The sequence below is a fragment of the Dreissena polymorpha genome, chromosome 14 (genome assembly GCF_020536995.1).
Source record: "Dreissena polymorpha isolate Duluth1 chromosome 14, UMN_Dpol_1.0, whole genome shotgun sequence".
NCBI lineage: Eukaryota > Metazoa > Mollusca > Bivalvia > Myida > Dreissenidae > Dreissena > Dreissena polymorpha.
This window is the reverse complement of record NC_068368.1, coordinates 30,891,697-30,909,079: the sequence shown is the minus strand read 5'-3', so window position 1 is coordinate 30,909,079 and position 17,383 is coordinate 30,891,697. Positions and strand designations below refer to the sequence as shown.

The following is a 17,383-nucleotide window of genomic DNA, read 5'->3' as shown; positions in this document are numbered from 1 at the left end:
TTAGATGGATTTTAAGATTCACTGTATTCTTGATAACGTTGAATCGCTATTGACAGATTTCAATTCATGCGATAAGAAATGGGATTTTGCGGTGTCAGATGACTTTGATAGTTTTAGTTTTATCCAGTGAAATATGGCATAATGATCCAATGAAGATATTGTGCGCGATGAGATTCGGTCGAGAACGCGTGCGTCCGAACAATGGACTTTGACTAGATAAAGCAATGAAAGCGTCTGGTACTGATTAATTGATCAGCGTCTAGTTGCGCGTGAGGTTTAGCTCGCGCGCATTACAGGTCGAAAAATGCATTGTTTTAATTTAACTTACGCAAAGAAGACGTAACGAAGAAGGGTGACGCTTGATGAGTTTTAATTGTGTGCTGGCATAATTTTAAATAAACAATATAATAGTGCGAATATTAAATATGCACGGGCGGGGTTGATTGACGTGTTATAAACGCTGAATTTAAGTCATCCCACGTCGCGGACAAATATTTGTTTTGAAGTTATGCGATATCTTGGCTAAACAGTATATGGAATAAGTAAATATATGTTCGTGAATTTTCAATAAATAATGTTTTTATATTTGAAATATATTTGTTCGGTGTGACATATGACATATATTCCTAAAATACCAGTGTATGGATGATCTCGTATTTAAAGTGGACGTATAGGTAAAGTTTTAATCTTTATTCACTGTGTAAAGCGAAAGAACCGATTATTGCGTTGAGTTGAAGTGCAGTGAAACAAAACATTAAAAACGGATTAATTCAAGAAACGACTAAATTTTCTGGAATAATATCGGCCGGCTATAAATATGAGCAATAACGCGTATATTATTCGTAATTATAAGAAATATATTAAGACTATAATAATTATGTCGGTCTGAGTAACCAAAAGAAAAAAAGCAAAGCAACAACTTTGAAAAAACACAGAAACATAGACAGACAGCTCCAAAAGTTAGGTGCACGTGACGCACAAGCGAGCGATGGTGGTGGCGGTGCGCGCGACTCCCTCAGGGAAAGGGGGCGGGCCTAAACTCAGCATGCTGGAACTTGTGTCCGTCGCTAACAACAGATATAAAATATCAAAGGTAACAGTTGCTGGTGTAGACCGTTGTATTTTTAAATTGTCATCATCATCATCGTCATCATCATCATCATCATCATCATCATCATCATCATCATCATCATCATCATCATCATCATCACCGTCATTAGATCATCATCATCACCACCGCGGCAACCACTATCATCTTATTCTTCATCTTTATTGGTGGTTTAGGTACACCTAAGACTGGGTTTGCATTTATTTCTCGAATGGCAAACAAATTAATGACCAAACATTAGTTTACAAATCGAAGGCTTAAGTGTTTAAGGGTCAAACTAATTAATCCAAGAGACAAAAATAGAATCGAATACGATCAAGTTTAAAATCTTCTTCATTGCGAAATTTGCCTTCTAAATAACCTGTCGGTTATTGTTAAGCAGATAATAAAACATGAATTTAGAATACGTTAAATTCCTTAATGTGCAAATAACTGTTGCAATGTTGTGTATGATCCGCTTACGCTACAATACATAAATTTGTCCCTAAACTTAGGTGCAAATTAAAGCAAGACCTTAAGACATGCGTATTCAAGTTAAGTGTTTAAGGCGTTCACGGACCCTCATTGTCTCAAGTTGACTGATGCAATTCCTTCCCAAACATATGTTCTACGATTTGACCAGTAGCACTTTATGCACCTGCAATAAGCCCTGTTTTCCCAGAATGCGATTCATTTGATAGCCTCAACTGTAGAGTACTGGGCTGGTATTCATAAAGCTCCTAAGGCAAATCTTAACATAAGCTGGATTTATGGGAAAACATTAAAATTCAATTTTCTATTGAAATTCTAATGATTTCATTTTTGTAATGCCAAAATACTGTTATTCTATGCAAAATTGACATAAGTAAATCAATTGAATGAAAAAAAAGACACCAAAATGAAAGAGCAAAAGACTTAAGGAATTTTTTATTATTTAAGGAATTTTCTTAAGTTTACCCTTAGGAGCTTTATGAATACCAGCCCAGAAGAGCCCTGTAACAAATGCTATGAATGGTTGATGGGTAATGGCTGCTGCTAATAACACACTCAGCAGCGCGAAAACGTTTTACTGATATTGTCTGAACTTAACTTTAAATATTTTTATTCCATTTTTTTTTATAAAATCAGATGCGAGCGCAACGTGCTGAATAGTGTAATAAAAGCTAGTGTGTACATATGTGTCGAACATTTCTCCTCAATACATTCAGATTATTAAATATCGCCATTTTGTTCTCATAAATGATAATTGCATTTTGAACAATACACGGCGTAAATTATGTTTACTTAGCCAAAATAAATAGAACAAACAATAAATCAATAAATCTGCTTTTATAAATGGGATCCGAGACAATAGAAACATGCGCGGTCAATAAAAAATCGAAATATTTTCATTTCATTTTACGAATGTTTGATGCTGCCTATACTGACGAACATCTGATCAATGTGTTTGTTCATACACCTTCAAGGTAATCAATAGCCACATTATAAGTATCTGAAATAAATTATACATATACATACAAAAACATCGAATTAACGTATAAAACGAAATTGCAAACCAAATAAATTACATACGTGTATAAAAAAAAGTCATCAACACATTTATGGCTATTCGGAGATTTTCGTTTTTCTTGAAGTAAAGAAACCTTCATTGGGTTTCGTTCCATGCTGCGTATATAATAGCTAAATATCTTTGTAGAATTTAACGATGCTGACAATGGAATATTCCAAAAAAAATGTGAACATGTCATCTTACTTCCTTGTTTGCGACCTGTTCAAATTCTAAAATCTAAAATTACTATTTAATAAAGTCGATATATTTAAACGTTAGTTTCAAAACGTTCGTATTAAATTGAACAAAAAGCTAGATAAATACACGTAAGATATTTTTATTCATGAAAATTCACGCATTTAGCTTGTTTTGTTTTTGAAAGGTTAATCACAGCATTATTTATGCAGTGTAAACGGAAAGAGTTTTTGACCAACTTTGGATTAATAAGTAAGCTGGTTACTGGACGTTTTCTGTGATTTCTATGATTGCACGTGTCGTCAATAATTGCAATAGTGTTCTGTGGCAAAAGCTTATTTCATTATGCTATTTACTATTAATATTAGCACAATAATCCACATCGTATGCGTAGCATTATCCACTTTCCATTTAGGTTAATTTTCCATAAATATAAACAGCATAATTACCGATCGCCACCCTGTCACAATAACATTTTATAATAAAGCGATTGTTTCCAACCGCTATGATGTAAATACGTAAGATAATACATGATTGTAACGAATTGACAATAGTGATTCGGGTCCCTCTTTGTCATTACACAAACATATATAAGCTTTTTAATATTAATTAAAAAAGCAGATCGACATGTATTATGCTACTAGACTAAACCGTAGGCAAGTTATCGAAAGTTTCTATAAAGCTTTCATATGCATCGACGTTTTACCTTTCAAATATTTCCTTTGCGGTAAATCCCTCGACCCCTTTGATGACTATATTAACATTATTATTTTACCAATGTACTTCTATGTCTTTAATAAACCAATTCTATGCAAGTTTCAGTATAGTTCAAATTACTGTTAGTATTTATAATTGCCACAACCCACCGAAATTACCATAGTACATATCATATCCGCCTTTATAGATGCATCAAATTCTACAAATTTCTCGCAAATTATACACTACCAATTCCATTGGAATAGTCACTTTTCAATTACAAATATCTCCTTCTGGCTACACTATCGTCAACGGTTAGTTAACCCCTTGGAATATAACGATATTGTCCTGTCTTCTCAGTACATATCAATATGTACTTTTTTACCAAGCAATGATGATCATCTATCTTAAGCACTACTTTACCAGCCCGTCTTGCACTGCCAAAATTCAAACTTGATCCCGTACCAAACAAAGCTCATGCGCCTTTTAGAGGTTCACTGCAGGTGAAATATACCAGTCTTAAAAATCATAAAGAGTGGTCGAAATTAACTGTATCTTGTTCGATTAGGCATCGACTATTATCAACATTTTGCTTCGTATCTTAATTGTGTCTACAACTATTAAATGATCTAGACTATATACGCCACTGATTCTCATTATCAGCCTTATCTTCCTTCTCCTCCTCCTTGTCCTCATCATCATCCTTATCATCTTCATCATTATCACCATCACCATGCCCACCATAACCATCATATCTACAAACATTAGTATAAACATTTATACAAATTTTAGCTGCCCCAAAGCATGGTATTAGCTTTAGAATGGGAGGGAAGTCTCACCGACATCAGGCGAACACAGCGCAGAGTTAGCGCCCTTTTGTTAAGCGATTCTCATGTCGAACTGCAGCGGTACCCAGTAAGTTTCGCACCGTGTGAAGGTTTGTACACACAAATATCGGTTTTCGTGGCACGTGGTATATTTGGCGTAATTGTTTTGGTATAAAACGCACGTGTTTCGTTTCCTTAATTATGCAACTTTATGCAAAGTGTTCTTTTAGAACATCAGTTTTGAAAATTATCGACTTTCGCAATTCATTGAGGTCTAGCAACTTTAATCTTAATGTTTGTAATGCTTCTGAGTTCACAACGCACGTCGCAATGGATGGCTAGCTATAATTAACTGTGCTTGAATTAATACCAACCCCTCGACCTTATTAGGTGCATTTTTGAAAACATGAAGTCGTTGACCAAAGGTCAGATTGTATCAACATATAGGAGTATAGGAATTAATTCATTTTTAAAAATGCAAAAATTCATTTTATTTTACATGTTGAAGTACCGGTATCTTCTGTAGAAATGTATGTCAGATACACGTTTATAGTGCATGAATTTATGTTTCGTCGGAACTCGCGGTATATTATTACATTACATACTGTGAAAATCAAGAAGGATGCTTAACCCATTTATGCCCAGTGGACTCTCCCACCCTTCTAAATTGGATCAATTTATTTCAAAAAGTAGGGGTGTCTGGTATATTTATTTCTATATTTAGAATATTTCCTACAGAAATTTCTGTAAGCAAACAGCGCAGACCCAGATGAGACGCCGCATTATGCGGCGTCTCATCTGGGTCTACGCTGTTTGCAATGTCCTTTTTTCAGGACGCTAGGCATGAATGGGTTAAAGTGTTTTAATGTTGATTCCGGCGATGGTATTTCTCAACTCAAGTTGATTTACTGTAAAATTATTATTATTCGTGAGATATTCATTTTCTTTGATTTCGTGGGTTGAGAAATCTATGAATTTAACACAAACACATCGAACAATGAACGACGTAGAATCCCCAATGATTTTCAGTTAGTCAGAAATCCTTGTATTACCGTTCCGCGAAAAAAGTCATTTTTTACAACCACATGATTTCATACCGAGGAACATTAATGATTTTACATAAATTGTATCCGGGTACAGAGTGTCAGATGATATTGCTGTTATAATGGGCTTAACATCAATTGCCCTGTCGTTGCTTTATAGTATGCATACAATTGCATTGATTGCAGCCGAATAATATTTACGGTATTAACCCAGTTATGCATAGCGTCTAGAAAAAAGGCATTGGCAAACAGGGTAGACCCAGATGAGGTCTGCGCTGTCTGCTTAAAGGAATTTCTATAATAAATATTCTAAATATAGAAATAAATATACTAGACATCCCTAATTTTGGAAATAAATTGATCCAATTTAGAAGGATAGGAAAGTCCACAATGCATAAATGGGTTAAATACACACATGTACTCATGTTTACCCTGTATGTTACGGTGTATGCACATGTCATAAAACGGGTTTACAATTTTGTACATATGAACCACGTCGTGCGAAAAAGGGTCATGTGGCATGTCTGAACAGTGCAACTCTCAATCGTGATAAGTCGGCTATCTCCGGACTCCTCCGTACAATGGAGTCATTTATGGAATAAATAGTCTGCTGATCCAGAGTGTGCAGCTCTAGATTTGCATTAGACTTATTCATTATATTTCTATGGGTCTAATAATGTCCGCTAATGAGGCCACGACACCTAGCGTAAATTAAAAGCGGACATGAAAGCTCCTGACCAGACAGTGCGATTGCGTAGGTTGATGTGTAATTCTCATTTTCGCACGACCGGTCTCATTTTGTTTAGCGTCAGGATTGAAAATTGATAAAAGATGTTTCTATTGTTGTTGTTTTGTCTAAATCACGTTATTATTCATGTATTTATTAATTATAACAAGTTTTTTTCAGATATGTTGCTATCAAAAATTGTTTGTTTATTTGTTTGTTGTTGTGAAAAACACGTTTATTGACGCTCGATTGGTCATTGTCGGCTCGGGTACTACTTACATGTACACCGGGTACTCTTAAGTATACTTACATATACCCCGTGCAGGGTAAATATACTAAAACGTACCCGGTCGATATACCCGAGTTGTATTCTCGCCCAAATCCGATGTCGTAAAATGCGCCACCGATTACACCGATCAACATATTTTTGAGTATGGGTTTCGATAATATAGAGATCATTCCCGGGTACGTTTTAGTATATTTACCGTACCCGGGGTACAAGTAAGTATACTTAAGAGTACCCGGGGTACATGCAAGTAGTACCCGAGCCGACAATGATCAATCGAGCCTTATTGGCCGCTTAAAACGTTAACTACACTGTAGCCAATGATAATGTTAAAATGGCAGGCGCTGTTACTTTATATGTTTCGAATGTTTGGGCTGATACAAAACACAAGGAAAACTTTCCTTTTGACGTGAAAAACACATAATCATGAAGAATAATGCTGTTGTTTCTTTTATTAAAATAAAAGTGCGTTTTTTTTTGGAAAAAAAAATATCGATTGGGTTAACTAGCGAATATATAAAGCTATATTGATCTCGAGGGTGTGAAGTGCACATAAACTGCAACACCCAAGAACGACTAATATACACACCGAAACCTCACATGAAGGTACTTTTCGTTTCGACTTAACAGCGTGTTGGTGAATCTAACCTCGCCAAAACGTCCGAAAGTCAATTCCGAGGCGCTAACATGACAAGTTCGTACCCACATATAAATGTCTCATCCCTTTGCCCATTAAAAAAACAATTGTTGACGCTTTTAATTTGTCGTTTAAATGTGTTTTGTTCTATTTATGAGGCTCAAACACGCTGACACGCAAGAACGACAACTATCAGCACCGATACGGCAATTACTAAGTACATGTTTAATATATTTCGAGGTTGTTCTTTAGTAAGTCTAAATGGCACCAAAGCGACAACGCGAGGTGGTTAATATGATCTGGTGCTTTCAGTTACGGAAGCGCTCGGTGGGACCGGCGTTCTGCTACGTGTGCAGTCGGGTGGACCCGAGCGGGCTGCTGAGCAAGACGAACGCGCACTTGTACCGGAAGGGTTTTTTCCAGGCGTGCGAGCACTTCCCCAAGGCACCAAGTAGCACCTTCGTCGAGGAGGAGGGCCGTCTGTTTCAGGAGGACAGATATGGGTGAGAGTCCCGGTGACTCTCGTCGGTAGAGTGGCGGCCCTAACTTGCCAAATGCGATGACCATATTCGCCAACCGATTTTTTAAAACCATAAAACATATTCTTAAAATGGCAATGTACTTAAACCAATCTAAAGTCCAGTGTAGCAATTTTCATTACCGGTATATAAATTTTGTTTAGACCAATAGGTCAATGATACTAGCACCGGTCAGCACACTCTGTTTGTTTTTACTGAGTCTTATTCTATTCTTTATTTTTGTTTTTAAGACTAACAAAAGGTTGGTGAATAGTTGCACAGGTACGGTTTAGTAAACTTCGCTTCGTCTTTCAGTAACGGTCTATTCGGGGTAATCTGATCCAGAAGTATATATGTTGTTGAGCAAGGTCGGAAAACTTGTCAGAGGATGGTAACATTTCTTAAACTTAGTTTTGTTTTCATTCAGAGGACAGGTAAGGTTGGGGAGGGATTTTGTTGCTATTCTTACAGCCGAAACGTTTAAGCTTAACCTGACCCTTTTTATGAGCCCTACCGGTATTGTTTCATTCCTGATAAACAAAATCCTCAAAATAACGCCATAATGTACTGCGGTATGTCGTAATAACAGATATTTATATTATTCAATTTCTTGAATTCCATCTGAAGTTTGTTTTTAAACAATAAATTTGCTTTGGCTTAGAATGGCCGTTGAAGACCAGTTGCGAAACACGATTAGTCTGCGAGCGATAAACATTCATTCTTAATTGAAAAGTATCACTGTTCCAGCACCCACACTGGCACCAACCTAACCAAAGTCCCGTCCATCAGCGTCACCATACGTAAAGGGTCAAGGTCAACGAGCTTTCAGTCGCCCCTAAAGCGCGAGCGGACCTTCGACTCCAGTTACAGTCGGACTGATAGGCACCTTGGATCCCGGGAGAACAGCTTCATGAAGTCTTCAGTAGCTGAATCGGCGGAAGTCCGCCTGCCATCTATATGCGCCGCCGCTACGGAAAACAACGCCCAGACGCCGTTGTCGAAGGTGTCGTCGTCGAAACTTCAGGTTCCCGCAATTAATGACGTCACTAAACCGCCCTTTTCTAAAGAGTCTTTCAAGAACGCTACTGGAACTTTGCCTTCGCTCAATGTTGAAAGCCGCGGCGGAGGTTCGTTGTCTGAACGGATCACGGTCATACCGACTGCACTCGAGGAGCAAACAAGTCCCATCACTGGGTTGTCGTCTTTCTCCAAGGGGACCACGCCTTCCGCAACAACAAACGATTTAGAAACAAAAATGTCCGAATCGGAAATAATATCAAATGGTAGCCAAGTGCTGATCCGAAGCGCGAGATCCAATGGTGACAAGCAATCGTCCAAAGCGTCGGCGTTGTCAAGCGTCAGTGAGAGTCTATCGGGGCGCCGCCTCGATCCGTCGGCGCTCTTCATCAACCGGTCCGACGGTCTGTCGGCTATCATCCAGCCGCTCGTCCGAGAACCGGTGTTGCTTGATCTACGCGAGCTCCCGACGGCGCAGTCTCGACCTAAAGCCGGTCGTCGCCGGCTTCTGAACCGAAGGCGTCACGGCGGTTGCTCTTCTGACGAGAGCGCTAGAAGCGAGAGGCCGGAATCAGGTTTGTTAATTGTTTTTCAATGTAAAACTAGACTTATAATTTGTTTTATGCTCTTGGAAATAATATACAAGTAAAAAACAGCTAATTGTCGCCTCAATACTAATAAATTACAAACTGCTAATATGTCATTATATAAAAAGTTGATAGGTCACATGTAATTATGCCCGCACCCCCCCCCCCCCTCCCCCCTCAAAGAAGCGGTCGTATTGCTTTGCAACTTCAGTTGGTCGTTAGATCGGTAGGTTGGTCCTTTAACCATCCGTGTCCTTGCAATATCATTAGCACGCATTAGCATACAACCGTCGCATGAGATTGAAACAGTCTATTCGTGTTCGCACATCCTGGGAATGCTTTTACTTATGATCATACCAAATTATATATTGGTTACGTCGGTGAAAGGAAAGACGCCGATTGATTTTGATGTATTTTTTCAAAGTTCAAGGTCAAGGGAATTTAAAATAGGACATTATATCGGCTCTTCTGTTTTTGAGAATACTTAAACCCACGAGCATGATTAACCCATTTATGCCTAGTGGACTCTACCATCCTTTTAAATTGGATTAATAAACTTCCAAAATTAGGGATGCCTAGTATATTTATTTCTATATTTAGAATATTTCTTACAGTAATTCCTTTAAGCAAACAGCGCAGACCCTGATGAGACGCCGCATCATGCCTTTTTTCTAGACGGTAGGCATAAATTGCTTAATGCAATGGTGGCTCCATAGTATGAAAAGAAGACAAATTTTGATTTTTATGCCGCAAGGTCAAAATCCAAGTTCACATGAGCATGTATTATGAAAAATGTCTGTCCATATCTTGAGAACGCTTCGTCCTGCGATCATCTGCATAGGAGTGCTATTTACTTGGGAGGAAAGAATGGCGCCTATTGATTCTGAGGTACACTTCGAAGGTCATTGCCGCAGGTCAAGTTCGTTTTCGCACAATATTTTGACAATGCTTTGACCATCATTTGACGATCATGCAAGTGGGGATACTATAGTGATAACTAAGGTTTAAAGAAAGAGGTCAGTTCATTTTGAGGTCATCAGGTCAATGTCAAAGGGACTTGTATCATGAAACTTTTTTGACATTGGTTTGACAGTATTAAGAATAACGTTATGATCACCTAAATGGCAAGGCAATCGGGTTACTTGGGGGTGCCTGTTGACATTGAGGTTTACTGTTCAAAGATCAATGTCACATTAAACATGAAAGTCGCTTCCTCAAGATAAATAGAGAATGAATTTTTGGTTTCGTAGTATTTAATAACAATATGAACGTAACAATAATAAATATTCTTGGTTAGTCAGGACGAAGGGTGACCCATTCAAATCAACATATCGAGGGTCAACGTCAACGTCACGGGACGACTTTTCTGCAAGTCTGAAACATACATGATTTACAAACATCTATTCTTTAAACGTGTGGTATTAAATAATATTTTTCCAGATTGTGTGATGTGTTTTAAACAATAAGACGCAATCTTAATGTAAGACGTGTAAACGTTCCAACCATGTAGTTTTATCACTTCCATATGCAGCTCACCTTCGTTACCACCACAGAGCGGAAGAGGACTCCGTTCCAGACCCTGGCTTCGAGATCCCACCGACGCCATCGCTGGACAGTATGTCGCTGTCCGTGTCGATGGTATCAAAGGCCGGCGACGATACGAACTTGAGTCCGGAGGAACGACGACAGAGTCGTAGCAAATCCGAAAGAGAACCAAGGAAATCGCAAGTACACCATGAGGGTTTACTGGTAGGAATGTCAAGCGACGACGACGACGAGGAGGACGGAAGTAGTTCAGGCGTATCTTATCACACGTCGGAGAAGTTCGAATTTTGTAGGTGTCCGACTAACGTGCGGGACATAAGTTTCAGCAGGAACGTGTGCAAAACATGTGAGAATGCCTACTACGCCAGTGACGCCGGTTCCACGCAAACGCGCTCCCTCCCGAGTCTTAAGGGAACCAGTCGCACGACGGACGCGTCGCAGAGCAGAGTCAAACAAGCCGGGAAAAAGCATCACAGCGGTGCCGACGGTTCCACCGACGACGTTACGGAGTTCGACGTTAAAGACGGTCAGTATTGGTCAAGCGACGACGAAGATTTCCCTAGTCATTTTGACGAGTCCCCAAGTGCCTGGATAAAATACAAGCACGCGCAGCCCTACCCACTGGTCGACCCGAACATACACAAGTTTGTCTATATGCAAGCTATAAACGCTGTTCAGCTCAATGCTATAGCCAATGCAGGAGACGATTACAAATTCGACGAGATAGAAAAACTTCGGCGTCCGCACGTGTTTTCTTACATCCCTCTATTAAAACGGAAAGTCACAAACGACACGGTTGCCCGAAGTATAGGACTAAGGCCAGTAAAATCGCCTAAAATTAGGAATGGACAATACATGAGGCACATTTTCGGGGATATAAATCCGGATGATTTCTACCCTTCGAGATCCAGAGGGAACCGGTTGGTGTTTGACGGAGCGTCTCGAACGACCGACAGCGACACTGTGACGTCAGACGACGAGTCGGACAAAACAGACAAGGGAATGCAACCCGTGTTGACGGAAAGATCGTCAGTGAGTCTGAAAATGCGCAAAGAAGGCGTGAACTTTTCCAACGAAGAGTCAGCGGAAGTCTAGACCTTTCGCCGTTTTCACCATTTCCGTATTTTAGACTTTAAGCTGAAAATAATAATCTTGACATTGTATCGGCCTATGCATGCTTTTAATTTAAATCACCATATTTCCACTTTTGGTGCAAATTTTTGCATTTGGGACAAAATGTTTAAAAAAAACATGCAAAAATAGTTGTGACCAATGGTCTCAATACTTTTTTGTAAGTTTAAATATTATCTTCTTCTGTGCTAATCGTTTCTAAAATATGTTAATAAGTATATATTATTCCGCTATTCTCGTCTATAGTTTGTTGGAGATTTGCGCCTTTCAACGTGGTTAATGATGGAGTTCCATGTAACGGAAGTCACGCTTGTACTTCCGGTAGGACTGTGATACTTACGGTTCCGTTGAAGTTTTTCGAAAATACGGTTTTACCACAAAAGTTGATGCGAAAATGAAAAGCTAACACATTTTGAAAGTTTCAAATTTTGTTGGCAAGCGGACATACCTGCATTTGGCTAAATACATATACTAGTATACATTAGAACTATATGGCCAATGCAGGGAATCATAAAAATGTAACGTATATGATGTTTAATAAATGTGCGATTTTAGATACGTTTGCATGTATAAATTTAATTCGTGTTATTAAATTATAACACAGTATCAATATTGATGTACACATGCTTACCGATACTATACCACAGTACAAACTTGCAAAATTGAATTGCATTTAAATGGTAATCCATAATACCGGTTCTATGAAGTTGTATTTCATTGAATATTAATACACGTGGATGTGCTTATTATACAAGCGAATGAGGAAGTTAATTGTGCAATCAAGTTTAAAAGAAACTGCAATCGCATTAAACGGTTGATGATTCCAAATCACTGTTTATCCTCGTGTTTAGAGCATTTAACTAAGGCATGCTGTTCGATTTACCCGGGCGTTACCGATGCGATCTTCATTTGCAAGCTCCCATGCATGGGATTTCACGTGCAAGTGTGCAATATTGATTAGAGATATTAACCCTTAAAGCGCTGGAGCTGAATTTTAAAGGCCTTTGCAAACAGTTTGGATCCAGATGAGACGCCACAGAACGTGGCGTCTCATCAGGATCCAAACTGTTTGCTATTCTGATAGTATTCTCTGAAAAAAATCGAAGAAAATGCTAATTTTAGAAATTCTGCAGACGACATTTTAGCAGACGACAAATTACCCAGCATGCAAAGGGTTAAATACTTCGGAAAATATGTAAGGCTATGAAATTTGAAAAATAAGAATCGCATTTATCATATGCGTAACAGCATATCAACATAAACAGTATTTGTAACCAAGCTTTAACATTAGTATCAATATATAGGCGTATCTAATTTAATTCCATTAGCATCAATACAAAAAACAAATCAGCAACAACTACTTAATAATCATCAGCGTCATTGTCACATTCACCGTTGATAAATTAGTATAATCATCTGAATATTAATCATCATCACTATCAAAATCATCATCAACGATGACATACAAATCTCGATCAAGAGCCACGGCGCCAGCAACTGTGCATTTTCATCATCATCAGAATCATTATCGACAATGACATACTCATCTGCAGCATAATCATCATCATAAGCAGCAGCAGCAGCAGTGAAGTTGTAGAAGTACAAGCACAACCTCAATCGCACTTCATCAACATAATCATGTGGAGGAGAGAATTTTAGCTATCGTATCTCGAGATCCCGACTTAGCTAACTCGTGGCCACGAGTTAGTCAGCCAATCAAATTGTTCCATATGGTCGTTCAAGGTGATCATAATACAATGGGAAGAAATCATCAACAAAAGCAGAGAGAATTTAAGCTATCTCGAAATCCCGACTTAGCTAACTCGTGGCCACGAGTTAGTCAGCCAATCAAATTGTTTCATGTGATCGTTCATGTTGATCTTTGTACCAAGGGAAGTAATCGCCATAGTAAGAGCCCGCTTTGGTCAGCTATATATATTCGTACAGAATATTTGCACATGTTACGCAAAATTTGATTGGCTGACTAATTCGTTCCCTCGAGATAGCTAAAATTATCTCCTCTTTTGTTTAATGCACCCCTCATTTACCCAGTGGGCATCAAACGTTTTGCGAACGTTGCTGCAACGTAATATTTAGGTCGCAACGTCGGCAACCATTACCGAACGTTGCCACAACGTTGCATACAAAACATTACCCGGACGTTTCATCAAACGTTGCAGTTTGGTTGTCACAATGGTGTATATGAAAGTTTTCCCGACGTTTTTTTCCAACGTTGCTGCCCCGACGTTTTTGTTCCAACGTTGCTGCAACGTTGTATTTAGGTTGATTTCAAACGTTGCAGTTTGGTTGTCACAATGGTGTATATAAAAGTTTTCCCGACGTTTTTTTTCAACGTTGCTGCAACGTTGTATTTAGGTTGCATTCAAACGTAGTATTTTTTAATTCTTTTTTTTTAAATAATATAAAAATAAAAACTATTTACTGCCAACCGCCCTTTCGCGTATTATCGGCAGATATGCACACTGTCGAGTCCGTTTCCTAGAAAGAACAAGTACTTGGTGTCTATAGAGGGGATAATGAAACGCTCCCCGAGTAGGAATCGTACTTCATAATAATACAGTTTATGCATAGCATCAATAAAAATATGATTTCTTGTAAATTTTAGAAATTCAATTTTTTAAATTTTACAAATCTGTTGCTTAAACTTAAAGATGCTTAAGATGAACTTTAACTCAAATCGCCGGATAAAATACATTGTTTAAGTTGTAATTATGCATTAAAATGGTAGAATCTAGTTTCAAAGTTTCAACCAAAAATAAATAGTCAACATTTTTGTCTGAAACTTTCAACAGTCGCCGTGGTGTAGTGGATGAGGTAGGTTCGATTCCAAGTCGGGGAACGTTTCATTAACTTCTCTATAAACTTCAAGTAATGGTTCTTTCTAGGAAAATTACTCTAAAATGTCCATAACTGCCGTTAATACTCGAAAGAGTATATTACGGGCAAAAGCCCGCGAAGCGGGCGTTGACCGTTCATACATATGGGAATTTAGACATAAAATTACATAGGAATACCACATATGGATACGTCTCAAAAAAATTTGCCACGCGACATATATTTTCGCGATGCTATTTATGACCTCGAACAAATCAAAAACACTTTGACATATGCTAAATCACATGTAAATACATACCTCAGGAAAAGTTATATCAATGACATCATAATTGTGTAGCGAATCGCACTAAATATTCTCGCATTATTTGTTTTTCTTCGCAACCGTTCCAGAATTTAGTCATTACTAAATCATCTCCCCTGAATGCTCTTCTTCAGTGGGTATAAGCCGAAGACTGGTTCACTACATATAGTGACAGTCTTTACCAAACACAATTTAGGTGAACATAACCCGTCTTTAATATATTGCCGAATCTCAGATTTCTGACGAATTTATTTGCTTTGATCTTTTCGATATCTTATTGTTATTATTATCCTGACAAATTACAAACGCTTGTTAAAAAATTATTTGTTTTAAACATTATAGTTGGCATCTCTATTCTTCCAGTATTCTCGCGGTATTTCAATAACGACACCCTACTGTTTATTTGTCAGAATATGTGACGCATTTTCCATTCGCTCTCAGAAAGCATTCTATACATAGACGGTGACGTCACTTCGTTATTGTCAGTAAGACCGGTGTGTACACAATGTCTCAGAAAGAAGTTTTACGTGTGATCATGAGCAATATTCTGGCAAGTTGTCGTTGTTATCCACCAGAAACACATTTATTCACAAAATTTAAAGATATTCCGATCTAACTTTTTAGTCTTTTAGCTTTAATTTTTAACGTATTTACACCTCGTCTGCTCGCACTTTACCGATATCCCCGAAAGGTTACATATCACTATAATAAGTTTAGGCCTAAAACCACAAAATCCGATACCGTTGGATTTTCGTACAACAATCTTACGTAAAAAATCTCCCAGATTCGAAATCAACAAAAAACAAGACATTTATAAATTGTCTGCATTATTGATCAAATTTTAAGATATTTGTTGGTATTCCGTTTTTAGAAGATGTTCTGTGAAGACAAGAGCTGGGCATCATACAAGCCATTCTATCCAGCAAAACTGACAGTTTTGGTTTACAGAAATCAACAAAGGAGGGATTCCTGAACTATTAAATTTCCAAGCTATACACACAGTTATTATCTGTGGTGATCTTTATTGGTTCTGTTTGTTTACTTGGATGGAACATGTGTGAACCTATATAGAACTTTGAAAAGTCTATATATGTCTATCTATAAACAAAAATCAGCTATTGTATAATAAGATCAGATGTGCAAACAATGTCAAAGGGTTGTTAAATTAACAATTTGAAGGCAATTATGCTGAAAAAATATGAGAGTTCCCATGCAAATTTTGTCTGTATATCAACAAGTGTCTGCCGATAATTGTCAAACTAGTAATACAAAACTTACCACAAGTATGTAAAAGCACTAAGTACCTGTGATCTTTTTTAGTAAGATAGTGTAATTCTAAACAGTAGCAAATAGCTTGTTTAGTAAATGCATAATGCAATTAATATGATTTCCGTTCTATTGTGTAATTAATAGGTTGTTACTTGTTAATCCATGATGTATGTTTTATGGCTAGTACAAAACCAGCAATGTTAATTTAGTAAAAGGTAATACAATAACACCACTTTGTAATTTCATATAGTAAATATTCTTGAAATGTAGGTTGATGACAGTGTTTTAGTTTTACTTATTTTGTAACTATTATTTTATGTGCAAATAAATGATGTGAAGTGTTTTGTATCTCCACACAATACCACATACCTTTTTATATATGTACTGTGTTATGTGTTATTTAAATGTTTAAATAAAAAAATATGGATGATATAACATGATGCATTCTAATATTTGCATTCAAATTGTAACTATAGAGCTAAGTGTATGCAGTTTAGACTGTGATTTTAGAATTGCTACAAAATGGCTAGTTTTTTAGTGGCGACAAAATTTAAATTATTCAACAATAGTTTGGGAAAGAAAATTAGAAACCTGCAAGATACCTGTATTTATTAAATATTTTAATTGCGAATCAAGTATGTTGTTATGCTGTTACACATAATTATACATTGATAATAAATAAGAAGACAATTAGTGGTGTTAACATCACATGATTTTGATTATGTTAAATCAGTGTACTGTATGCTAAATGCAACTGCTTTAGCAAGCTGTCAAGTTGAATTGAGACATTTGATGAAACAAACTGTTTCCTGGGTAGGACCAGTACTTAGTGTCTATATGACATACCATGACGTCGAAAGAGTACAAGACCTGCTAAGTAGAACGAGAAATGTTTAACGTACATTTCCACCAACCCTTGAGTGTTAGCCAATCAGAAGACACCTTACGTCTGTTGCTTTAAGAGATTTTTGACATTGAACATTATTATTATTATTATTTATACCGAATTATGCGACTATCGACCGCTTACTCATAGATATTGTGCGTATTTATTAAACATTATTATTATTATAATTTATACCAAATTATGCGACTATCGACCGCTAACTCAT

The 17,383-nt window shown here is 37.4% G+C and overlaps 1 protein-coding gene across 1 annotated transcript; it reads left to right on the top strand.

Moving 5' to 3' along the window:
- Positions 1-12,424, top strand: LOC127858453 (uncharacterized). The gene is made up of 4 exons (XM_052395629.1): positions 1-1,093; positions 7,360-7,550; positions 8,313-9,157; positions 10,701-12,424. The coding sequence occupies exons 1-4, from the start codon at positions 989-991 to the stop codon at positions 11,807-11,809; spliced, it is 2,250 nt and encodes a 749-aa protein (XP_052251589.1). The 5' UTR covers positions 1-988; the 3' UTR covers positions 11,810-12,424.
- The last annotated feature ends 4,959 nt before the right edge of the window (positions 12,425-17,383 follow it).